At 33.3% G+C, this 25,514-nt stretch overlaps 2 protein-coding genes across 3 annotated transcripts; one reads left to right on the top strand and one right to left on the bottom strand.

Moving 5' to 3' along the window:
• Window positions 1–565: 565 nt before the first annotated feature.
• On the bottom strand, window positions 566–7,010 carry LOC7479302 (beta-adaptin-like protein C). Its single transcript, XM_002297984.4, has 15 exons — window positions 6,803–7,010; window positions 5,715–5,912; window positions 5,504–5,617; window positions 5,078–5,328; window positions 4,246–4,381; window positions 3,944–4,123; window positions 3,762–3,854; window positions 3,437–3,648; window positions 3,286–3,349; window positions 3,012–3,191; window positions 2,688–2,780; window positions 2,148–2,560; window positions 1,762–1,951; window positions 1,483–1,686; window positions 566–972 (listed from the first exon to the last, which is right to left on the bottom strand). Exons 1-15 carry the CDS (start codon window positions 6,887–6,889, stop codon window positions 673–675), a joined length of 2,715 nt encoding a protein of 904 aa, XP_002298020.1. The 5' UTR covers window positions 6,890–7,010; the 3' UTR covers window positions 566–672.
• Window positions 7,011–16,991: 9,981 nt separating this feature from the next.
• Window positions 16,992–23,690, top strand: LOC7472752 (general transcription and DNA repair factor IIH helicase subunit XPB1). Of its 2 annotated transcripts, none has more exons than XM_024591181.2 (20): window positions 16,992–17,216; window positions 17,325–17,371; window positions 17,473–17,545; window positions 17,645–17,813; window positions 17,900–18,122; window positions 18,222–18,278; window positions 18,534–18,677; window positions 18,769–18,849; window positions 19,093–19,180; window positions 19,340–19,677; window positions 19,747–19,822; window positions 19,905–20,098; window positions 20,190–20,353; window positions 20,442–20,514; window positions 20,840–20,953; window positions 21,741–21,821; window positions 22,151–22,210; window positions 22,714–22,797; window positions 22,875–23,017; window positions 23,131–23,690. In XM_024591181.2, the coding sequence occupies exons 1-20, from the start codon at window positions 17,207–17,209 to the stop codon at window positions 23,219–23,221; spliced, it is 2,310 nt and encodes a 769-aa protein (XP_024446949.2). In that variant the 5' UTR covers window positions 16,992–17,206; the 3' UTR covers window positions 23,222–23,690. The 2 variants fall into 2 exon arrangements, with proteins under 2 accessions (XP_024446949.2, XP_024446954.2); XM_024591186.2 differs by having other exon boundaries at window positions 17,097–17,216; window positions 17,654–17,813.
• Window positions 23,691–25,514: the final 1,824 nt, after the last annotated feature.

Genomic DNA, 25,514 nt, shown 5'->3' with positions numbered 1-25,514 from the left:
AAGGTACTGTCCATAAATTTTAAATAGTTAGCGCGTGTTTCAAGGAAGAAAAGAGAAAAAACAAAACATTGACAGCGATAATCCACCGAGAAACAATCAACACGTGCCATCTTTTGTTCTCAAAAGAACGCCACGGGGAATCCAATGAGAGAGCAGAAAGAAAATTTTCACCACAACATAATACACGTGCATATGGGGTTTTTGTGCACCGAGTAAATGAGAAAATTACTAGCATCCCTTGAATCAAATCAATTTTCCAACCATTCAATGATTGTATGTATTCTCCATGGATTGCGAAGCACAAAATCCTAGGTGGAATTAAAACATATACGCCAACACTGAGCACAAGCATCCCAACCCTGCTCCTCTGAACGGAGGAAAACCCCTCAAAAAATATCTATCAGCTGTTGCAATTACATCAAGTTTACCCGGAGCCGATTAAAAAAAATTAAGCGCTTTGAGTCCGTCCCTCGCTACATAACAGATTCAATTCAACAAAAATCTGGGGTGCCAAACAATTCTAGGTTGAGTGAACCCAAAAAGAATAAATCTAAGGCGGCCAGAGTGATCAATCAAAACCTCACTAAATCAATACAGATTTTACATATATAAACCGAAAAATGTAATTATAAAAGAGAAAAAAGTTGTAAAGATGCAGAACACTTAAAAAAATTAACTCTTGAGGAGAGTCTCAATGGCTTCAAAGAAAAGCGGTGCCATCTCGGGGTTTGGAGTCTTGATGGCACACTTGACCCCAGGGGTTCCAACAACTGTCGTGAGTTCGATTAAGAAGGCAACTCCTCTAGGGATTTTAGTAGAGAAGTAGAACACATCCTGGTTTGAATGCTTTCGCTTTGCTATAAAGAACATGTTTGATGCAGCAAGCCGGTCCAATGTAGATTCTACACCATTCACTGTAATGTCCGGCAAGTCCCTTGAGACCTCATTTGAATCAGGAAGGGACCTCCATGACTGCAATGTGTAAGAACATAATATTAGGTTCCAATGGCAATGGTGAAAGTGGCTAATCAAATCATATCTGCTCGCAAAATCTCTTGATTTCTATCCTCAAATGTTCCAGCTATAGAAAAATTACTAATTTGCTCATCAACCCCATTGACCCCGCATCCCCCAAGAGATTTATTAGAAATTTAGAATCAGACTTCGAAGAATATCCAACCTATCCCCCAAGTCCTAGGATAGCATTTCCACTACCACAAATTTATTTCCAGTCTCTTCTTTCCTGAAATTAGCCTGATACTTTACTATTAGAGTAGATTTTGGAAATGACAATTAGCCTGATACTTTACTATTATTTGTTATACTAGCAGGCTGGCTCTAAGAGCACGAGTTGGCTTAATGCTTGAAAAATCCAGAGAAATAAGGGTTCTGCAATTTGATACTATCACGTACTCTTTTATAAACTTTTTAGCATACAAAGGTCAGTCCAAGAAAAGAAGATCAAGCTTTTTTCTCTTTTACCTCAAGAAAGCTTCCACGTTCCATCCTCCCATCCTCGGTGAAGAATACATGCAATGAGATTTTGTCATTGAAATACCATACAGGCTGTTGATTATTTTTCACAGCAACTTGCAAGAGTGAGCTTGGAGGACCAGCAGACATATTCTGAAACAAAACCATAGGCAGCAGAATTGCCGCTGATGTCCCAGGTTGCAATTGCGGAACCTAATAAATAATTGTTTGTCAATTACATGCTCAACGAGGAAATTTACATCTTGAATAAACAAAGATCAGCACTACCTGCAGAGGTCCAGCAGCTGCAAGACCGAACGAATTCTTGTTAAACTGGATCATGAATCCATCCAGGGGAATCTGTGAGTTGTTCTCAAACAATAAACTGTAAAATATCTGACCATCCCGCCCTATAAGCTGTGCACTGATTTGTAAACCCTGACCAGTGGATGCTGGCACTAGAACAGGCAAAGGAGGGCTGCAATATTGGTCACGAGATCCAGTAAGTGACATTTATAGCCCAACAGTTGGGGTGTCGGGAATCATGTGAAATTCACTATTAGATGAATGTGCAAGTTCTCAACAAGCTACGCAAATTATCCCAATGATTATGTACCAGCCTCAACAAATCATACAAAGGTCAATTAGACAGTTTGTGCAGTCAAGAAGCTTACCCAGGAGGAGTGGAGGGCTGGTCAACAGGCACAATGGAACTATTATTCATGCCCAACAGATCACCCATCAAATCCGGCACAGGAGCAGCAGGTGGACTTGAAGACGGTGCAGGAGCTGGTTGCGTTGCTCCGGCATATGCAACATTACTTGAACTAGTAGGTGGTGATGTTGCACCATCAGCAGGATGAGCAGATGATTCAGGATACCCTGCTTCACTCCCTTCAGCATATTCATCATCTTCAGTTTTCTGAGCTGTAGTCTTCACACGGGTTACAAATGTTTCTGGGGGTTTGTGATACACAGACGACAGTGTTGCAATGTTGGCAAGAAGCTCATCAAGAAGAGATGGATCGAGTAGGTTTGAATCGTCACTGATCACAGGTTTCTCAGCTAACACAACATCTTTAGCAGCCTGAACATCAAAGTACACCCATCACGCATGACATAAAACTTACAAGCAGTACATAAAAAATAGACATGCAATCACACATTTAATCTAACAAAAACAGAGGATATGTTTCTCCATAGCAAAATCACACCTCAGGATCAGTTGATAGCAGACGCCAATATATGTATGCACGATCCCTTAGATCAGGATTGTCAGTTTCCACAGTGGCATTATTCAAAACAACCTGTAAGAGAGTTCTGCAGTGAGAATTAACTTAAAGACACTTCAGAAGTCTGCATGTTGCTGAATTGATATTAGTTATGAACAATCAAAGGATCAATCATGTTCTAGTCATCTCAAAGGTGCCAAACAGATGACTGCAAATTCTAGAGAACAATGTGAAGTCAAATGAACAAGGGACAAAGATCCATTATATATCAGATTTGAAGTGCATGTGAGTAGACGCAATCAAAACCTGAATCATCTGTTGAGGGCCTTCAGTTGGCTTCTTAAGGAAGAGTTTGACAGTTGCAGTCAGCAATTGCAACTGGACTTGTGCAGGCTCTTCAGGGAAACTCTCCAAGAAGCTCTCTAGGAGCTCATCAGCATTGTCAATTCTTTCAGCATATTCACCAATAATCCAGATCATTGAAGCCTTAAAGGAGATGGCAAAAAAGGGTAGCCGGCACAGAAAGTATGAGTTCAGATCATAAACATGAAAGGAAAAACTGAAGAAGAAACACAAATACCTTGGCTTCTGGTTCATCTAGAGTGTCTAGGCTCTCACAGAGTGTCGCAATGATTGACTCATAACTGCGAAGGAACTTCAAATTCAGTATGGATGAAAGAAAAACAGTAATTTCACCTTTGTACATCAAGGGCACCAAAGCTGTAGCTTACGTGTTGGGGTATCTCCTAAAGATGTCTTTAATAACTATGATAGCCTCTTGAACCACATAGTTTACTTTAATCTTGATTAACTCTAGGAGAACACTGATACATCGCTCGGCAGCTCTCTCTAACTTGATCGCACAACGGCCAATGGCACGAACAGCCTTTCTAACAAAATCTACATCAACTTCTGTGGCATACTCTTTGAACTCCAGTAGAACCTGGAAAATTGCTCACCACAAGGACAACACAACCTAAATAATCTCTCATAGACTAATAATGGAAAAGAAAGGCCAATGTGCCTAGTCTTCCTCACCCCACATGTATATATTACCTGATCTATATTACGGTCTGAAGCAAGCTTTATCATGATTTCTAGCTTCTCCATCTTCACATAAATTGGGTCATTGTACTTGCAAAAAAACACCTGTACATAAAAGAAAAGGTGTTGGATAAGCATCTCTGACTCAATCTCAAATTAACAAATGTGAAGTGTGGCAAGGAATTTCTGTTTACCTTAATCTCATGGGCAAGGATCGTAGGCCGTCTTTGTACAATTAGGTTGATGTTACGCAAAGCAACATACTGAATCTCCGGCTCTGCAGAGAGTAACGTAACAAGAGGAGGAGCCATCTTCTTGCAAAGATTTCGAACCACATCAGTGCTGGTTATAAGTTCCATTTGTTGAAGGATCATCTATTAGAAGAAAAGGAATGCAGAAATGTGAAAAATGATTGAATTTTGACTAGAATATAACTGCCAAAGGCATCCATAATAAGAAAATAATGAAGCATACACCAAAGATGGTAGCATGTCACCTTAACAGCTGAAAGTACAACTGCACAATTAGCATGTTGTAGCCTTGGAGTAACTCGTTCCACTATATTTTCAGCTTCACGAGCATCAGGTGCCTTGTATCTGGATAGCGCATCCAAAATAAAAACTTGGCCCCACCTGAAAAAGTATACATGGTATCAGATAAAGTTGTCCAGGCAAAGAACTTCCAAGAGAATACACAACAGTCAAAGAGAAGTAATAAAATCATAATAATCCTAGGTATGGAGGCATTCAATTTCCATTGAAATCCTATCATGCACTTCACTTCATATGTAGCTCCTAGCATTGCCCAAGTAGCATAGACATTTAACAAATTACATAAAACTTGCAACACAAGGAGCAGGGATGCCAGAATCCAGTGGTCATAAGAGTACAGGGTTATTTTGGGTGTTGATACTTGATAATGCCACTCCACATTTTTAAAATAGCACTCCACTCAACAAAGTCATTGGCACTATTGGGTGAGGCGTCATTATCAAATGTGGAGTAGCAATAGCAATGGTCAGTTATTTTAGAAAAAGTGCCAATGACCTTGATTTTCAATCATATACCAGATCACAGCTATCGCAAGATGTTCAACCCACTAAAAAGAGAAAACAGAACATTTTGATCAATTACATCAAATCTCACCGGATAAAACACCATGGGAAGTATCCATTCAAAGCACATCAAAGTCCTATGGCTAAAAGTTACGTGTTAAAATGCACAGGTGTAGGTACACATGAATGGCTCAGAATGCATATGCCATATGCACATTGTTTAAGATTGTAGGACAGAAAAAAAAATACAGTTGGCAAAATATTGTTGGCTTACTCTGTGCACTCATTAAGAGCAGTAAGCAGCTTTGAGAGCGTGTGACTAGTAATCTCAAAGACGGGCCTGACACTATTGTCTTGAATTTCTGTAAGAGCTGCCACAGCATTGGCTACAACCATGGGATTGTTGTCAGAAATCAAATCCTTGACAGATTCCAAAAACCCCCTATCCTCAACAAGCTCAGCATTTATGTCATAAAGTTTGGCTACACAAATGGCTGCTGTCTTGCGAACATAAGGATCATCATCCTATAATTACAAAAACTACTGGATTAAACAGGTACAAGGATGACAGTGAGCTAGAAACAAAAAATTTTTTTTGCTTGTTTCTTAAGAATAATAATGGCTGCATGCAATCTAGTAAATTAAACCAGAATTCCAATTAGCAGCATGCATGGAAATTATATGAATCCTTGAAACCAACCTTAAGGCACCTCTGAAGCGGATCACATAGATACTCTGTGATTTTGTCAACACGAATGCACCCCATTGTCCGCACAGCCAAAGCTCGAATCAAGGGATTTGGATCTTGTGAATCCTGGATAAATGACCATGAACACAAGTTTCTTAGAGATACAAAGAAGCAATGTGATAATGTTAAACATATAGGAGACAGTTTAATTTCTAGTTCTTACCTTCACAAATGTATTTACTGCAAGTATTGCCAAATCAGGCTGGCTTTTAGCATAATTTATAAGATATAAATAAACCAGCTTCTTGAGCTCCAAATTTTCTGTCTGCATACAGTTCACTACATCTGTGAACAGTGACGATACATCCTTCCCAACTGTCATTGCAGCAATCACCTTCTTAACAGCATCTTTTCTCTTATCCTGCATGATAAGATACAAAAGAGGAGAAGCTTCACACTGATTCTAGTGAAAAGAAAATTCAATATAGTTTATTACAATTAGAGGATATAATAAACCCAATATCCGATAAACCAATGGAACATCACAATACTCCCATATTGCAACTGGTTTCTGATCCATTAACTACATAAACGAGCACTAGCAAAAAAATAAATCTCAGTGCTAATATTGCACGGGATATTGTTAGGATAGTTTCCATTATTATAAGAAAACCCCGTCAAAAGTGTTCAGAATCTGCCTAGCTAAAAATCTTATCATATTGAGATATTCAAAATCATCCACTATACTATAAAAACCAAGGTCGATAAACCACTTTATCAGTCACAAAATCTTCACATTGTATAATATAACCTTTTTAAAAGCATTCTAGCTGGAACACAGTTCTTCCAAACCCGCTGGAATTCCTAAAACCCATAATGTCAAACATCAAAACCATAGAATAGATTTCATCCATCAGATCATATCCAAAACGGAGAAGTTGCATCACATGATCGATCCCTAAGAGCTCCATGTCAATTCTCCCTGATACCAACAAATAAAAAAAAGCATACCAGAGGAAATACAACCTCGATTTGAGTCCTGTGAACTAATTCCCTTCGATTTCTCATCAAAAAGAACAAAAAATATATATAAGACGATCCTCCAATGAAATTGTAGTTGCGACAGAAAATTCAACGAAATCAAACAGTCCAAACGATAAATCTAAGTCAAATATAAACAGATCTAATAAGGCAGATCGAAATGGAAACCCTAATTGCCTCATATCAGAGATCGAGATCATAAAAAAGCATTTGTTTAAATAAAGTTATAGAAATGTAGAAAGAGGGAAAGGAGAAGGACGGCGGACGAACCTTGTACTGAGAATTGAGCTCTTCTTTGAGCTCAGGGATTTCACCCTTCTTGGTCGTCGAGAAATACTTTGAATCGTGACCGCTCATACCTGCTTGCCTCTGCAAACTTTTGTTGTTGTTGTTTCTGTTGTTGGTCTTTTCAAGAGAGAGAGAGAGAGAGTGGTATAAACCGGGGAGAGATGAGATGAATCAAAATCAACGACTCCGTCTCCGCTTAAGAAATTTCTTCAGTTAATGGTGTTATATGGTCCCCACATCCTTGATTCTATTTTACTTTAATCCTTCTATTTGCTTTCATCTTAAAATCACCCCTGTACTGGTTCTTTCATGATGCCTTGCGGATAAATTAGAATTACATATCCTAACCAATTTGTATGTTAACTAATCTCCATTTTGTTCCTCGAAAAACCATCTTTTCTATGTTTTAAAAAAACTTGTCTAGTTAAAGAAAAACTAGAGTTTAGAAGGAGGAAAGTTATGCTGTGATTAAAGAGTGGAAGACTAAATTGATATGTTTTTATTACATATAAACATTTATATATTAATGAAAATAACATGAAATTATTATATTACTATAGAATAATTTACGAATATATGTTTGTAATAATATGAAATTATAATATTATTACAAATATATAATACATTACAAATTATAATATTATTATATATAAACATAAAAATATTTTTTGTTTCAGGAAATTGTCACACACAATTGTCCTGGGCAAAAAGTTATTTTCTTATGAATTTTTGTCGAAGGTTTCTTGTGCTAAAACAAACTCTTTTTTTTTTAATGTATATCTCTTTTTATATACAAAACATGTATTTCTTTTATTCATACCATGGTTTTTTTTTTTATAAAAGCTTATAATGATTTGAAAGGCAAGTTTTAATAAAAAAGTTATGACTTATATTTTTTATGTGATTATATGCGAAAATAAATAATTAATTAATTTTAAAAAAATTATAAAAACTTTGCAATAAAGATATTAAATAATTTATTCTCATTGAATATTTATAAGATTTTTTTAAACAAATATTTATTAGATCCATATATAATTATTCATAAACATCTAATATTATTTGGAAAGAATGATATCATCATATGCTATTTATAATATAATTATAATTATTTTGTTTGAAGATGACTTTATATTAGTATATTAAAAAAAACAACGGAAAGGCCACCAGAGTCAAGCCTGAGCTTGTCCGCCAGTTTTTTTTTTTTTAAATAAATGGATAACACATCATCTGCTATAATGAATTCCAATCACCTTCGATAACTAATTTTTTATGCTTGGACATGATTATTTTATAAGTGACTAATAATTATGTGTATTTTAGGAAGCTCTTGAATTGTTCATTTGTATGCTTGTTATTGTATGTTGATGATATATTAAATGTTTTCAAGAACATGTTTGAGATTAATAGTTTAAATAATTAGTTGAATGGTGAGTTTGAAATGAAGGCTTTGGATGTAACCATAAGATTTTAGGTATGATGTTTTTTAGGAATCAAAGTGATGACAATATAGAGAAAATATCTTGAGAATGTACTTAAACGTTTTAGTGTGCAAGATTGAAAACTAGTAAGTAATTCATGTGAAACCTATTTTAGGTTATCTTTAGGTTTTTTACTAGAAATTGAGAAAGAGAAAAAGCATATGTCAAGTGTTCTATATGCTAGTGCAATTGAAAGCATTGTGTATGTTATTGTTTGCATTCGTTCAAACATTTCACTTGAGAAATCCTAATAAAGTTTACTAACAATTTGTGAAATGAATACCCTGTTATCTTAAAGATATATAGAAATTGGTTTGATATATGATAAGGGTTGTAGAACTAGAGGTAGTGTTGAAGACTTTATAGATTCAAATTCAGATTATGTTGGTGATTTAGATAGGAGGAAATCATTCACAGGTTATGTTTTCACTATTTCGGGTGTGCCATTAGTTAGAAATCAATTTTGCAATCCACTATTGCTTTGTCTATAATAAAGATTGAATATAAGACATTGACATAGGTAGTCAAATAAGCTTTATGATTAAGAGATTTGGTTGGTAATCTTGGTATGTCACACGGGTCTATTGTTATGCATTGTGATTGCCAAAGTGCTATTCGTTTGGTTAAGAACTAGATGTACCATAAAGGGCACACTATATTAATATAAGGTATCATTTTATTCTAGATATCATATTATAAGATATTGAATCATTTAAAAAGATTATTTTAGCAAAGAATCCTATAAATATGTTAATGAACCTTATCTCTACAGTGAAGTTCAAATATTACTTGGATTTGATTGGTTTATGTAGTATTTGAAAGGTACTACATAAAGTGATAAAAACTGAGTTCAAGCTTTGTAAGTTGACTAGATTTAAGTCAATATAAAGATTTATTGAGTCTGTCGTAAATTATAGACCCAAATGAGAAAATAAATACTCATATACTTAATTTATATAAAAACCTAAAATTGTCATATTTTAGGGTAAGACTTATTTGTGAATGTTTTTATTCTCTGTATTTTAGTAGTTAAAGAGATAAGAGAAAATGTGAGCTTTGGGTTACTTTAAAATTTTAGGTGAGACAATTTTATGTGTGTGTGTGTGTGTCTATATATATTTTACTTGCTAATTAGTTTCAGATTTAAGGGTTGTGTTGCTAAAATATCTTATACTATATTTTCTTGGTTGTTATTTGCTTGAGAACCTGGCAATTCCTCAACCTTACCGAGCCTATATTCCTAGTTTGGAATCATCCATAACTAGGGGTGATTATTTTCAGTTTGGTTCGGTTTTTATAAAAAAAAAGCAACCAAACCAAAAAAAATTTTAATTTTAAAAAACCAAAACTAAACCGAACCGGTTCAAACCGACTGGTTTCGGTTCAGTTTTTTATGGAAAAAATCGATTCAAACCGGTTTGGCTCGGTTTTTTCGGTTTTAGTCTTATAAAACCAAAACCGAACCGAACCGGTCAGTTTTTTCAAAATTTTAATCGGTTTTTTTTCACGGTTCGGTTTTTTCGGTTATTTTTTTCGGTTTTCTCAGTTTAATCGGTTTTTTTGCTCACCTCTATCCATAACAAATAAACTAAGCTGGTAGCCAAATCAAATTGTGATGACCCATCCAAAATAATAATCAGAGCAAGTGAGAGATCTAAATAGGACATATAAGAAGTCAAAGTATCAAATACACCAACACAATCAATAGTCGAAGAGGAGGAATAAGATGCCAATGGAAAAAATATTACCTTAACCAATAATGAACAAAAGGCATTAGCTTTCAACAAAAAACAATAATTATGAGAGCAGGTGAAGAAACTCTAACAACAACATGTAGAATATGAACAAATAGAAAATAAAAACAATACCATTAGGAAAAAAGGCAAAATGGGTAGAAGGCAAAAGAGAAGAAAAAAATTTAAAAAAAAATGAAGAAGAGAAATGGATAAAGCCTTGATAAAAAAAAGAAAAAATATACATAATTATGGTAGATTAAAGCAAGTGGAAGGGAAATTCCTAAAAGGATAATCATTGAGAAATCAAATATGCGCCAACAAGCTGCAAAAATAAAAGCTAATCTAAGCACCAGTCGCATAAGAGAAAAAAAAAACAATGAAAAGAAAAGCAACCAAATCCATTTGTCCAGGGCATACCAAAATTTGGGTAACGATAATTGTTGAGAAACAAAATAAACAAGAAAGAATCACCTGAACAACCATCGAAACCCACCAGAATATGAGTGGTAGAAACACACCTACATAAAACAAATCCACACATTGAAAAACAAACATGGAATATGAGAATCGTTAATCTTGTTTGTCTTGTATACAACAAATATACATCTTTAGAAACGATCAATATTCTTAATAACACATATAAGTTAGATAAATAAAAACTGAAAGCAACCTACTCTAAATCTCCAAAAATTCAAACTTTAAAAATAAATCACAACGAGAAAAATCTAAATGAAACAAAAAGAGAGGTTTAAGCTTTAACATTAATATAAACAATATAAAGAGGATCAAAATGATATCAATTGTAGCACCAAAGTTGATATTAACAATAACAACTTTCATCTTCTTCAATGGCCAATGTGAAACATCTTACATATCTCTAGCAGCTGCTATGAAACCAAAATGAACATAATCAAGTTACTATGTGTCGTAAATTTTGGTAAAACATAAAATAGGAATAAAATTATTGACATAAAAGGGTTAAAAATCAATTTATTACTTAATATTTTAAAATCCATTTACGAACTATGGTTAATATTTGGATCTACTATAAAGACATAATCACACATTAATTTTGAACAAATATTTATGCATCCATATTTTAACCTACATTGGAAAACATAAGCAATCTAAATGATTTTTTTACACAAATAAAACATAATTAAAAAACTATTCAGTTATTAAACAATAGCTCAAGAATACAAACCTTTAATTTCCATTTTTCTAATCCTAATTAGGTTTATGGAACCTCTAATTTCAATTTTTATAAGCTTAGTTGGCCATCCATCAATGCCAAAGAAAGACAAATGCCAAACTAAACAAAGATTAAATTCCAAGTAATGCCTAACTAAAAAAATACAAACCTTATACTAGACTCAAGAGCACACAACTCTAAACATTAACTTTAGCCAAACTCTCCAACAACCCCCTGTCAAACTTTTGAAAGAACTTGTCATAAAGATAAAAAAAAAAAAACCAACATCCAATCCTTCAATAGTCAAGAATAACATAAACCTATTAACTAATCTAAAAAAATCAAGGAAATCCATTAACCAAGCACATAAATAAAGCATACAAAGATGATAGTTAGTCAAGAAAACAAAGCTTAAGAACAAATCCATTAGGTTGTTGTTTTGGTTATCGATGTTGATGTTGCCAGCAAAACCTATTCTCGTCCTAAATCCTAAGAGAAACAAGAACCTAAAACCAACAGTAAACTAAAATTATATACCAATTCCATTAATCAAATTCAATAAAAAACTTTCATACCCCATGTCAATGAAACTTGTTAGCCAAACAGAGAACTAAACAATATAAAAAAGGTCAATTATTTAAAAAAGAAAAACTTAAGAACACACCCAGCTGCCATTTTGGTTGTTGTTGCTGATGCTACCGGTGGAAGATGTTATCGACATTGCAGGTGAAAGGTGTTGCACCCTAAATCTGAAGAGAAAAAGAAATTTAAAGGCCACAATAAACTAAAATCGTAGAAAATCCTATTATTTAAAACTCATAAAAAGAAATTTTATGCTTCTATCAACAAAACCTATTAGCCAAACACATGTATACAAAACAAAAAAAAGGTAAAAGCTCAATAACAGATCCTACCTTGGTTGTTGATGTCGTCGATGGTGTTGGTGGAAGTTGTTATCAACCTAAATTGAAAGAAAAAAAATCTAAAACCCCCAACAAACTCAATCCATAAACAAATCCCATTAATCAGAACCAATAAAAAAAATTACAAAAAATTCATGTCTTGTATCCAAAGAGAGCTAAAAAGGACCATAAAGAAATTCAAATGGTTGAAAAACAAAGTTATTGAAAATAAAAAAAGATGACAGAAAAAATATACTAGTGAATATTTATATGTAAAGTAAATAGATTAGGAAATTACCATAGCAACCACTCTTTATAACCTTGAAGCCCATCAAGATTTAGGGTTTTAACATCAACAATAAGGCCAGTACCAGGTTTTCCTAGAGCAGTTCTGTTTTTTTCAATCCATCCCTTTAAAACACAACCAAAGCCACTTTCACCAAAAGAACTCTCTCGTTTTTTTTTTATCATAAATTTGAGATCATTAAATGTGAACTTTCTTAGTTAGGAATCAATTTTAAGCTCCTCTTCAAGTTTGAAAATGGATGAATAACTTTTTGTATTTCTTGCCCTCTCTCTAATTATACATCCTGAATATTCCCTTATTTCTAAAAAAAAATCCTTGCTTGCTAGAATAAATAAAAAATCCATCAATTTTAACAATTAAATCTTTCTTTGTAATAATAAAATGCATAAATAAAAATGATATTTGCTAGAAAAATTTAAAAAAAAAACAATTTCAATCACAAACATCAAGTATGACCAATAAGTTAAGATGAAAAGAGAGAGAATCCGTGTTGTTGGTTTGAAAAAAAAAAAAAAACAAATCACTAACCCATTAGTATAAACATAAGGAAATAACCAAAAAATAATAATTCTAAGCTACAATGAATAAGGAAAACAAAGAGAGAAGAAAACTTCACCGTCGGTAATTTTGCTTCATTGAAACACAACATATGCATAAATTGATTTTTTTTCAAACCCTAACATATCAACATTATATTTTTAATAATTGAACTAAAATTATCAAATAAGTAAGAGAAGAAAAAACCCTATACTTACAAATCACCCACAATTTATGTCATAGAAGAAGAGAAAAACGTAAACATCTACGATGAACCCATGGAAAAGGAAAAACCCCAACCATCCTCCTAACGAAACAAAATTTTCTAACATAAAAAGGATAAAAAAAATAATTACACTGTTAAAATCAATAAAGTTTTAGGTTTTACAAAAATATGACAACCAAGGATTCTTTGAGACCAATTTCTTATTTATCTATAATTTATTTTAATCACGTTAATATTCCATGTTTAGGAGCTTTTGTTAAAGAATAATTTTCAATAAATTTTTAACCTTAAAAGTGAGTGAATTTCATTTTTAATTTGGCCTCAAATGCTTCTATGTTTCTTAAACAAATTTCTAACAATCCTAAAAATAAATACAACTTTTCTAACTAGTATACGAAGACTCGAAGATTCATGGAGAGATAATGATTTGATGGATCATTACATCATGATAGATAAATCTTATCTTTAAATATTACTTAGTGAAATACTATCAAATTTATTCTACAAAATAGCCAAAGCAGTTCTTTGCCAAAATATTTTCTTTAACTCTCACGATTATATTTATTTTGGCCTTGAATAATTTCATATTTTTTAGTAATTTAGAGAATTCAGTTTTTTTGTAATTTTTCAAAGAAATGACCATCTATTCACAAATAATGAAAAGAAATCCATAATGGTTTGTTAACTTGTTATCATTTTTCTTTCATCAATTTCATTTGTTTGGTTTTTGTTTTCCAAATCATTATTGCACCTTTTCAATTGCAAGTCAATTTTTTCAAGCAATGATCCATGCAATATGCTTTCTGTTTCCATCTCTCGATCTTCCTGTTAAAAATAGGCTCACTAATGTTATGAGATCCTTGTAACAGTGACAATGACAATAACAAAGAATTTATTATATATTCATTATGGCACCTCTCTCTTCATTTATAAAATTATAACAATAGCTAAAAGGAATCAGTGTTTTACTGTGGACTGCACTGTGCAGTCCACAGTAAAACACTGATTCCTTAGGCGTTTTTTTTTTTTTTTTAAGTTGTCTAAGTTTTTTTAGTTGTTTTTTTAATGATTTTTGGGATTTTTTTTCTTCTTTCTTTGTTTTTTTTAATTAATTTTTTTCATTTAGTTTAGTTTGTTAATGTTAAATTTCTTTCTATTTAGTTATTAGACTTTCATGACACATATCCCGAGTTTCACGGGTTAACCTGGTTTCACGGGTGAACCCAGTTAATTCTGGGTTGACCCGTCAATTTTTTTTTTAATTATTATTTTCATAAATATTTTTGTTTAATTTAGTTTATTAATGTTAAATTTTTTTTATTTAGTTATCAGACTTTCATGACACAAATACTGAGTTTAACAGGTTAACATGGTTTGACGAGTTAACCCGGATTTTTTTTCTTTTTAATTAATTTTTTTTGTTTAGTTCAGTTTGTTAATGTTCACTTTTTTTTATTTAGTTACCAGACATTCATGACACGGATCCCGGGTTTAACGGGTTAACTTGGTTTGACGAGTTAACCTTAATTTTATTTTTTTTTGCTTTTTTTTCTTTTTAATTATTTTTTTCGTTTAGTTTAGTTTGTTAATGTTAAATTTCTTTCTATTTAGTTTTTTTTCTTCTTAGAGGTTTTTTTTCTTTTATTTTTTCTTTTTAATTTTATTTATTTAATTAATTTAGTTTATTAATATTAAATTTTTTTCTAAGTAGTTCTCGGCTGACGCCTTTAGTTTTTTTTTATGCCTTTGACTATGAACTGCACAGTACAGTCCACAGTGAAAAGGCTGATGCCTTTTTTTTTTAATTAATTTTTTTCGTTTAATTTAAATTGATGTTAAATTTTTTTCTATTTAGTTATCAAACTTTCATTACACGGATTCCGGGTTTGACAGGTTAACCTGGTTTGACGAGTTAGCCTAGTTAATTTTGGGTTAACCCATTAATTTGTTTTTTTATTTTTAATTATCAAACTTTCACGATGCGAATTCAAGGTATGACGGGTTAACCTGGTTTGAAGGGTTAACCCAATTAATTCATTTTTTTTTCTTTTTTTTCATTAGTTTTTTTCTTCCTGTTGGTTTTTTTTCTTTTTAACTAATCTATTTAATTATCACACTTTTATGATACGACCTTGCAGCCAGACCCACGTCCAATGCTATTGGGTCTGGTATTGCAGTCCAGACACTTTTATGCTAAGGGTTAACCCAAGTTTAATGTTATTATTAATATTATAAACATTACTCTTGGGTCAGGCGTTGCAACCAAACCTGAGATTCTTGGATATAACTTTGCAAAAAAACCTAACACTTTTAGATCTTGGCTATTTTTAAAATGCAAAAAATAATTGACCCGCGGCATCGCGCGGGGCATGTAACTAGTAATAGTCTATTGCGAGGATAATTTCAAGTTAATTTTTAACATAAAAAAATAAAGTTTCAACATCATAGATTTTTGATTATCATGAAATGAAAAGATATTGTTTATAATTAAAAAAATAAATTAATAAAATATATGAACCAATAAATCAAAAAAAATTAAAAAATAAAAAATATATATTATTTTGATGTATTTTCAGGTAAATTTTTTTTAAAAACAATTATTACCGCAATATCATACAAGCTCATGATTTAGAGCTTGTATGATATTACGATAATAATTGTTTTTTTTTTTAATTTTTTTTGTTTGAAAATCATAGTTATTAAACTCGGATCGGCCCGGCGGGTCGACCCGGGACCCGACCGACCCAGAGGCTGGACTGGCCTGAGTTTGTCAAAAGACCGGTCAGTGCAATGACCTGGTCCAACCCGGTCGACCCGGCGGGTTAACCCGTGACCCGAGCGAGACCCGGCCAAGACCCGGTTTTTTTTTTCTTCAAATGTGGGATTTCAAATCCATTAATATATATATTCTATATTCTCAAGAAAAAAATTATATTTTTTTAATGTGAGATAAAAAACTTTTTGGTTTAAATAATTCAACTTAAAATGATAACATAGTATCTTTTTAATGTGGGATTTGAAACTCATTATTATATATACTCTATGTTCCCAAGAAAAAAGTTACATTTTTCAATGTGGGATTTGAAATACATTAATATATATACTCTATGTTCACAAGAAAAAAAACTATGTTTTTTCAACGTTGGATTTGAAATCCATTAGTATATATACTCTATGTTCCCAAGAAAAAAGTTATGTTTTTTCAATGTGGGATTGGAAACTCGTTAGTATATATACTCTATGTTCACAAGAAAAAAATTATGTTTTTTCAATGTGGGATTTAAAACCCATTAGTATATATACTCTATGTTCACAAGAAAAAAGCTATGTTTTTTCAATGTGAGATAAGAAACTTTTTTGGTTCAAAATACTTTAACTTAAAAGCTTAACATAATATCTTTTTAATGTGGGATAAATTGTTTTTTAAAATATTCTTTTAAACTTCATTATTTACAATACGTATAACCTATATTTACATAGATTTTTTTCTTAATTTTTTTATATAAAATATTAAAACTTTAATTTTTTTAATTTTCCGGGTTGATCTGGGCTGACCCATGAAACCCGAGACCTGGCTCCTTGGCCAGGTCAACCCCCGGGTCGGGTTTAATAACTATGCTGAAAATATATCAAAATAATATATATTTTTTATTTTTAAATTTTTTTGATATTATCACATCAAAACAATATAAAATACTAAAAAAAATTAATTTAAATAAAAAAATAATTTTTTTAAAAAACTTTTAAAATAAAAAACAAACAGGTAGATGGGTCGACAGGGAGTATGCATTATCTAGAAAACCATGTTTTTCAACACGTACAGCTCAAGCCCACAACACCGACCTAGCTCGAAGCCCATAGGCCACCCGCTACCCTATAAACAAACAGCAACTCGGATTCCACCGCATGGAAGCGGTGGTCTCCTCTCTTATATATAAGGTTCTCGTGGCAGTTCATTCCCAGGTTCTGAAAACAACCCTTTCCTAACGCTAACAAAACAAAAACATGGGACACGGTAATGAACGGAAAAAATCTAACAAAACATAAGATTCTGTAATAATGTTTTAATCAGTGAGACAGATCTTTGTTGACTTTGGTTTAATCTACTAAATTTCTGTTTCAGGTGATAAAAGTGGTCGACCAAATAAGAAATTCAAATTCACAACAAAGGTGAATAAAAAAAGTTTTATTTTTCGCCCTTTAATCTATCTTCAATTTCTTACATATCCGACCTTTTCAATTACTTAATTCTTGCTTTGTGATGGTTACAGGATGATTATAGAAGCTCAGTGGCTGAAGATGATGCTTTTTACCCTGAAGAAGCTGGGGATGACTTTCGCGATGGTATTGAGAATCTAGCCTGATTTTTTTCTTTGTTTTTTTAGTGTTGATAATGGGTTTATGCTAGTGAATTGAAACCCATTGTTGTTATTGATTTTGAAGGCGAGACAGAAGGAAAAAAGAGGGATTTTAGCAAATTGGAATTGAAGCCCGATCACGCGAATCGCCCATTATGGGCTTGTGCAGATGGACGAATTTTCCTTGAGACTTTCTCTTCTTTGTATAAGCAAGCTTATGATTTTCTCATTGCCATTGCCGAGCCTGTTTGCAGGTATAGCTTATGACCCATAAAACGCATGAGTACTAATTGATATTAATTTCATGTGTGATTTGAGATTTTGAGATGTTTGATTATAGGCCCGAGTCAATGCACGAGTATAATTTGACTCCACATTCCTTGTATGCTGCGGTGTCGGTGGGTTTAGAGACTGAAACAATAATTTCAGTTTTGAATAAGTTGTCGAAGACCAAGTTGCCGAAAGAGATGATTGATTTTATACATGGTTCTACCGCTAATTACGGTAAAGTAAAGCTCGTGCTTAAGAAGAATCGGTACTTCATTGAATCCCCATTTACCGAGGCAAGTTGGTTTTTTGTTTCTGGCTTTCCCCCTCTTTCTCTGGTTAGTGTTATGTATATTTGATATTCGTGTGTTTCTCTTTCTTTGTGGTCTTTATAGGTATTAAAGAAGTTGCTCAAGGATGAAGTTATAGCTAAAGCAAGGATTCAACCCGAGGTCTGTATTCTTAATTTGATTGAATTCAGTATTTTAGGATGAGTTGAAATAGTTGAAGGTTATTATCACACGAATTTCATTGAATTGAATAGTCTCACATGATTTTGGAATAGCTCAGAGTTACTTATTTCATGGATGTGTATGCTTTCATTGTTTCTCTCCAGGTTTCTTAGATTGTAGTAGCATTCCTCCCATTATCATTGTTGTGCCCTATGAGTTGATCTTGAAATTATTTATAATTCTACAAACCTGTAGAGTTCACATGGAACTGAGGGATTTACAATTAGCAAAGCTGCGGGGGAAATTGGAACTAGTCATGATGGATTATTGAATGAAGCAGAATTGGCTGCTGCAGCAGAAGAAAAAGAAACTCACTCATTTGAAGTTGACCCTTCACAGGTAGTGCACTGTGTGCATGGTTATGCTGTTTCATTGTTTGAGGTGAATTTGCCAAATTATGTTAATCTTGTGTTGTCTCTCCTTCTGACAGGTTGAAAATGTTAAGCAGCGGTGCTTGCCAAATGCTTTAAATTATCCAATGTTGGAGGAGTATGATTTCAGAAATGACACTGTAAATAACTTTTACCCCCCTCCTTTGATTTTTCATCAACAAGCCTTGAATGTTTAGCATGGAATTAGTATACAGTAGATATCAAAATGAATTCATGACTAGATTAGTAGTGGTCTTGTTGGAAAATGTGAATAATTGGGGATGCTGTTTGTGGAAGCTCTGCAACAACTTTACAGAATCAGTTCTTTTTTGAGTATACACATCAAGTTTTCAACTGTAGCTAATGCTCTTTTGATGCTGCAGGTCAATCCTGACCTGAATATGGAATTAAAGCCTCATGCACAACCACGACCATATCAAGAGAAAAGCCTCAGTAAAATGTTTGGAAATGGTAAAATGATCTTAGGATTGCAATTAAATTGTACTTTGCTGAATCCAACTTTAAGGCGTGTTTATTGTTCTCCGATTTTTATTCTCTTAATTGGATATAAAACACTTAAGCATGGATTGACTGAACCATATGACTGAATCATGATGGTTGATATTTCAGGCAGAGCAAGATCTGGCATTATTGTTCTTCCATGTGGAGCCGGAAAGTCTCTAGTTGGTGTTTCTGCAGCTTGTCGAATAAAGAAAAGTTGCCTCTGTTTAGCAACAAATGCTGTTTCTGTTGATCAATGGGCCTTTCAATTCTCGCTCTGGTCAGACATTTCACAGGATCAAATTTGTCGTTTTACATCTGACAGCAAAGAACGATTCAAGGGAAATGCTGGGGTTGTGGTGACAACATATAACATGGTTGCTTTTGGTGGAAAACGATCAGAAGAATCTGAAAAGATTATTGAAGAAATAAGAAATAGGGAGTGGGGACTTCTTCTAATGGATGAGGTAATTGTGCAGAGAGTATGTTGTCAACTTCTGTACACATTTGGGCTGAATACATGTTTCTTTGTTTAGGTCCATGTCGTTCCCGCTCATATGTTTCGTAAAGTTATCAGCATCACTAAATCTCATTGCAAACTTGGGCTTACTGGTATGTTCTTTCAGTTGCATCTCTCTCGTTCAGCCTTTGTCTTATATTGACTAGCAAGTCTAACTGGTTTATCCAACAACAGCAACACTTGTGAGAGAGGATGAAAGGATTACCGATCTGAACTTCCTTATTGGTCCTAAACTATATGAAGCAAACTGGTTGGATCTAGTCAAAGGGGGTTTCATCGCAAATGTGCAGTGTGCTGAAGTATGGTGCCCAATGACGAAAGAGTTTTTCGCTGAGTATCTAAAGAAAGAAAATTCAAAGAAGAAGCAGGTTTGCTAGTCAATTGCTACTTATACACCGTGCTTCTCTTTGGCCAACGTTCTTTTCTGCTGACATTTTAATGGCTCTCTTACAATTTCAGGCACTTTATGTGATGAATCCTAACAAATTCAGGGCATGCGAATTTCTTATAAGATTTCATGAAGAGCAGCGTCGTGATAAGATAATTGTGTTTGCTGATAATCTTTTTGCACTCACAGAGTATGCAATGAAACTTCACAAGCCTATGATCTATGGTGCAACCAGGTGATTTATTGGCACAATTGCTGTAGAAGCTAGCTTCAACTCTTCATGTTTCATATTATTAACTGCGAACATGTTGTGCAATATGCAGCCATGCTGAGAGGACAAAAATTCTCCATGCGTTCAAAACTAGTAGTGAAGTAAATACCGTCTTCTTGTCTAAGGTATCCATCTTTAACTATTGCATCATTTCACTAAACAGTCAGTCAAGTAAGGTTGGTTTGTCTAGTCTGTACAATTTTCTCTAAGTATTTGCCCTCAGTCATTCAGTGGGGAAAAAAGAAGAAGAAATAAAAGTGGTTTTGCATTAAAGCAGATATGAATTAATGAGTTCTTATTTGGTCTTGTCCTCTATCCATATGTAATTACTGATTTTACTGTCATTTGGGTGGATGCTAGAGACTTGCTTGTGGAAACTATTTACTGCTGAGAACTGAGTGTCAATAAGAACTGAGCAGCTTATCCTGATTGATTCTATTTTATTTACAGGTTGGTGATAACTCGATAGATATTCCCGAGGCAAATGTGATAATCCAGATATCATCACATGCTGGTTCAAGACGACAAGAAGCTCAACGATTGGGTCGTATTCTGAGAGCAAAGGTCGGTTATGCAGTTTCTTCTTCTTTTCTTGGATTCAGCTGGGTGATTCACAACTTTTTGGAAGATTTTGCACATGTAGATTTAAACACTGGTTTTACGGAGTGTAATCATGTACCTGATTGAAGAATGATTAGTTTTTGACGTAGGGTGGGAAAGATAAATTTAAAAAAACAGCAAAGAACAGTAAAATAATGGCAATAACTAGGAGAAAGTTGAAGCTGGAACAAGAGATAGAGTTTTAGCATCTGTAGAGAAACCTCTAAAGCGTAAATTGCTTGATAAAAAGTATAACATCTCTGTATAAGAGCCGAGGCAGCCTTATTTATACTACTTCTAGGCCTATTCCCAATCCTTATTGGAGAAGGAATCACTATTAAAAGCTATATTACTAGTAGAGAAAAGAGAATCAAAGAACCCAAGGATTGGTAAACTAAATGAGAAAGCCAAAACAATAAGAAAAACTAAACAAGCAGCTCCTGCATTAGTTTTAACTTCTACTTCATTGAAAAACTGTTTCTATGGCCATGACTCGAGCAATAACTGATTTGATCTGTGAGATCTAGCTAATTTTTAGCATCTTATGGTCCATTCACGTATGGGTTGTTTTGAAATAATGATTTATGGAATTTAGGCCTTTGTTATCAGAAAGAAGCCATGCACACGCAGAGTTTTGTTTCTTAGTGATTATAACCAACCAGCCCAAGGTTGTTTTAATTGTCGTGACGCTGCTTCTTTCCTAAGTCTCCTATCCATAACGTCTTGAATTTTGTTTTATGTCCATTGACAGGGTAAACTTCAAGATAGAATGGCAGGAGGCAAAGAAGAGTATAATGCTTTCTTCTATTCTCTTGTATCTACTGATACACAGGTAAGCACTGATTTTCTTTCTTCTAAACTTCTGAAATCTGAATATTCCTAACCACAGATGATTGATGCTGACAGTAGTTGGAGAAGTATATCTTACCTAAGATGTTTTTTTTTCCTGGTAAGGAAAAGAAAGAGTGTAAGAATTGGAGTACAAGGCGTCCTCCAAATTGGAAATAAATTTTATGAAAAAGTATTTACACTGTTGCTGTATATTAGCATAGAAGCCACCGAAGCCACCAGAAAGTTCTTCCTTGACAGGGCTCATGCCCCTCCAGATTATTCATGTTTTTGGTCAAGCTTGATACCCTAAATAGTTCTCTGTGTGTGCAGGAGATGTACTATTCAACCAAAAGACAACAGTTTCTGATCGATCAAGGTTATAGCTTCAAGGTAAATCTTCTTATGTGATATTCTTTCTCGAAAGGAAAATCTAGTTGAAACCTTTTCATTTCGACAGTGAATTGGGAACGTGCACAGCACCACTGTTATACATGTTAAGTATTTGTTATAGATGTTTCATATCTGGCATGTAGTATGCTGCAATTTGAGATGACATATTTGAAGCAAATGTTTGACATGCTCACAATTGAATGCCAATGTGCTTGTACAGGGATCTAGACATGATTCAAACGCTCCTTCCCTTTCTATGGGTGTAACTTGCTGACAACTTTTACATGTTATGTAGTAGTTGCGTAACTCTGCTTTGCCAGTGGTTGCAATTGGAATCTACCCTGGTTGAATTTTCTCTTTAAAATAAGGCTTTATTTTTTTAGCCTAGGTTTGCATTAAACTCAAAACTGATATGATGCAGCACGTTTTGTTCTGTGTTGGCTATCATACATATAGATATCAGTATTTGTGTAGTTGGCTTCTGACGGATATACCTTTGACAGGTGATAACAAGCTTGCCTCCAGCTGATTCAGGAGCTGATTTGAGCTATAACAGTCTTGAGGATCAATTGGGACTTCTTGCGAAGGTATTTCTCTTTTAGTTTTGACTGTTTGATTGATCATTTGATTTTTGAATCCAATTTTTGACTGTTTGACTCATCAGGTTTTGAGTGCTGGAGATGATGCTGTTGGTTTAGAACAGCTAGACGAGGATGCAGATGACATAGCTCTTCACAAAGCCCGTCGCTATATGGGATCCATGAGTGTCATGTCAGGTGCAAACGGGATGGTCTATATGGAATACAGGTACACTGCCTCATTGTTCTGTGTGCTCTGCTGTATTTGCTCTCTTGTACAAGTATAAAGCGCGTTCTGTGACCTTCCTTGTAAATGTTGTCGTTTTCTTCACTTGTCTCCAGTACTGGGCAGAAAGGTGGGAAGGGCCAGATAAAGGGTAAGCCCAAGGACCCAGCCAAGCGGCATTATTTGTTCAAAAGGCGCTTTGGCTGAGATAGCAACTGTACGGATGCCAGTTATCGATATTTTGTTGCATCATCTAAGGTTTTACCAAGAGAAGGGAAAGTTGCAAGGAGCTCTAATTTACAAGTTTATTGGTCGTAACACGACTTTTTTATATGTGATGTTGATTTGAGATGAACATGCCATTGCCAGAGCTAGTGGTCATGGTCTACCTTTCCAAAGTCAGTTTTTGTTTGTTTATGAAGCCCCCTTTCTGGTTGGCATACCATGTAAGTGGCGAGATTCCCTCGTCTTTTTTGTTCTTTAATCGGAATGAGTCAGCTACTTCTTCGAAAGCAAAGGGTTTCTTACAACCTGGTTGTTTAATTAAACTGTGTGAAGGATAATAAGACATTTATGATGCTTGTCGGAGATATATTGTAATATAGTAAATGTAATTTAGCTTGAAAGATGCACGATATCCTTTCTATTATAAAAAACTTTTGTGCTTGCGATGCAACTTCTGAGTGCTTTGAAACGGTTGTAATTTAAGTACATTTCATACAAAACTTTCAACACAGATCACGTAATGTGTCGTTTGCTTCGTCTATAAGTCAAGACTAGTTTTTTTGACCCGCGTGATGTTGCCGGATCTTTTTTTATTACTTAAAAAAAAATGCAAAGACATTATAAAGTAAAAAAATTAGATGCAATATTTTTTAAATACTTAAATGGTTACATGTTAGATAACATTTATTTTGTAAATTACTCCATAAAACTCGCATTAAAATAAATTAAAAAAATCTAATTTTAATTAACTAAATATTAAAAAAAAAAAAAATCAATTTAAAAAAGACTTAACAAAAATCAGCTATACCGTATACCGTGGGCCAGACTAAAATTGTTTTTTAATACAAGTTGAAAATTTAAACGTTGTTTCCGCTGTTTCTTCTCCACCCCAAATCGAAAATTTCACCTGCGACCGAGCTTCTTTTTTCATCACCCATGTCCTTTCTCCTCCCATGAAGTAATGAACAAATGAACTTCCTTTCTGTCAGGGGCCTTCTTGTCTTTTTCTTTTTTCAAAAAATTATGACATAATATTTTTATTATAATATTGATTTAATCTTTAAGATTTATAAAAATCAATTTGTTTAGTTTAGAAATTCCAATGCTAATAGAATTATATTAATTAGTTGTCTAAAACTATAATTTAGAAATTCCAATGCACCTTATAAGATATATCCCATCGATCTTCAAATGAGAGTTTAGATTTTGTGACATTCAGAGACCAAGCAAAAATCCTCTTTCCTTTTACTATCTTATGATTATGACATGCATGTAGTAAATTGATTGGTTCAACGCAGCATGTTGAGAATATAATATTATATTTAATTAATAAATATAGAGTAAAATTAAAATTGATGACACAAAAATGTTTTATAAATAAAATTATAAAATTGTTATAATTATAAAATTTTTATTGCATTAAAGTATTGTTACTAAATGTTTATGGGCAATATTCTATTATGATTCGATATTAATTATAGCTATTGAGATCGATACATATTATGTTCATTTTTTTATAAAAAGAAGCAGCTGCTCTCATAAACTGAGGTATAAGAGATACTTGAAACTAATATATAGGTTCTTGTCAAATGACATGTACAGTAATGAACTAATCTGCAAGAGAATTTCATATGGAGAGATCACCTATGTTTATGAAAAGACCCACGTGATAGTTTTATAAGTGATCCTTAGACTTGAGATCACTAAGTTATCTTATATAATGAGTGTTATGCTTTGATCATGATTACACGTTATTCTAATCAAGAGTAATAAACGAGCAAATATTAGATATAACATAAACTATATGAAGATATTTGAGTAATCAAGAGAGGATTCACACCTTAGGTGAATTATAAAAAATATTTCATCTATTCTCAAATAATATTGAATGTGAAATCCTTTGCTAAGGGGGAATGAGATTCGAAATGAGTTTCAAATCTTATTCAAATAATCAATGATTATAGTGTTGAGAACTAAAATGATTTAATAATACAAACATATTTCATGCTATAATGTCTAAATTAGAACACTATTGACGAAGAGATAATAATTATACTGAGAAACTAGCCACTAAAAGGTTAAACCAAATCACTTATGACTTTTTTTTTTTATATTTGAGGGATCATGACAGGTTGCAAAACATTGTGCTTGATCTTCAAATATAAATCAATTAATTGTTGAATTGATAGTAAGTTAAATTCTTAAATTTATTTAATTTTATTTTATTTAGGATTATGATTTGTATTTGAACCAAATTATTAGGGAGCCTACTGAG

Source organism: Populus trichocarpa, chromosome 1 (assembly GCF_000002775.5).
Source record: "Populus trichocarpa isolate Nisqually-1 chromosome 1, P.trichocarpa_v4.1, whole genome shotgun sequence".
Lineage (NCBI taxonomy): Eukaryota > Viridiplantae > Streptophyta > Magnoliopsida > Malpighiales > Salicaceae > Populus > Populus trichocarpa.
This window is presented reverse-complemented; position numbering and strand designations above follow the sequence as displayed.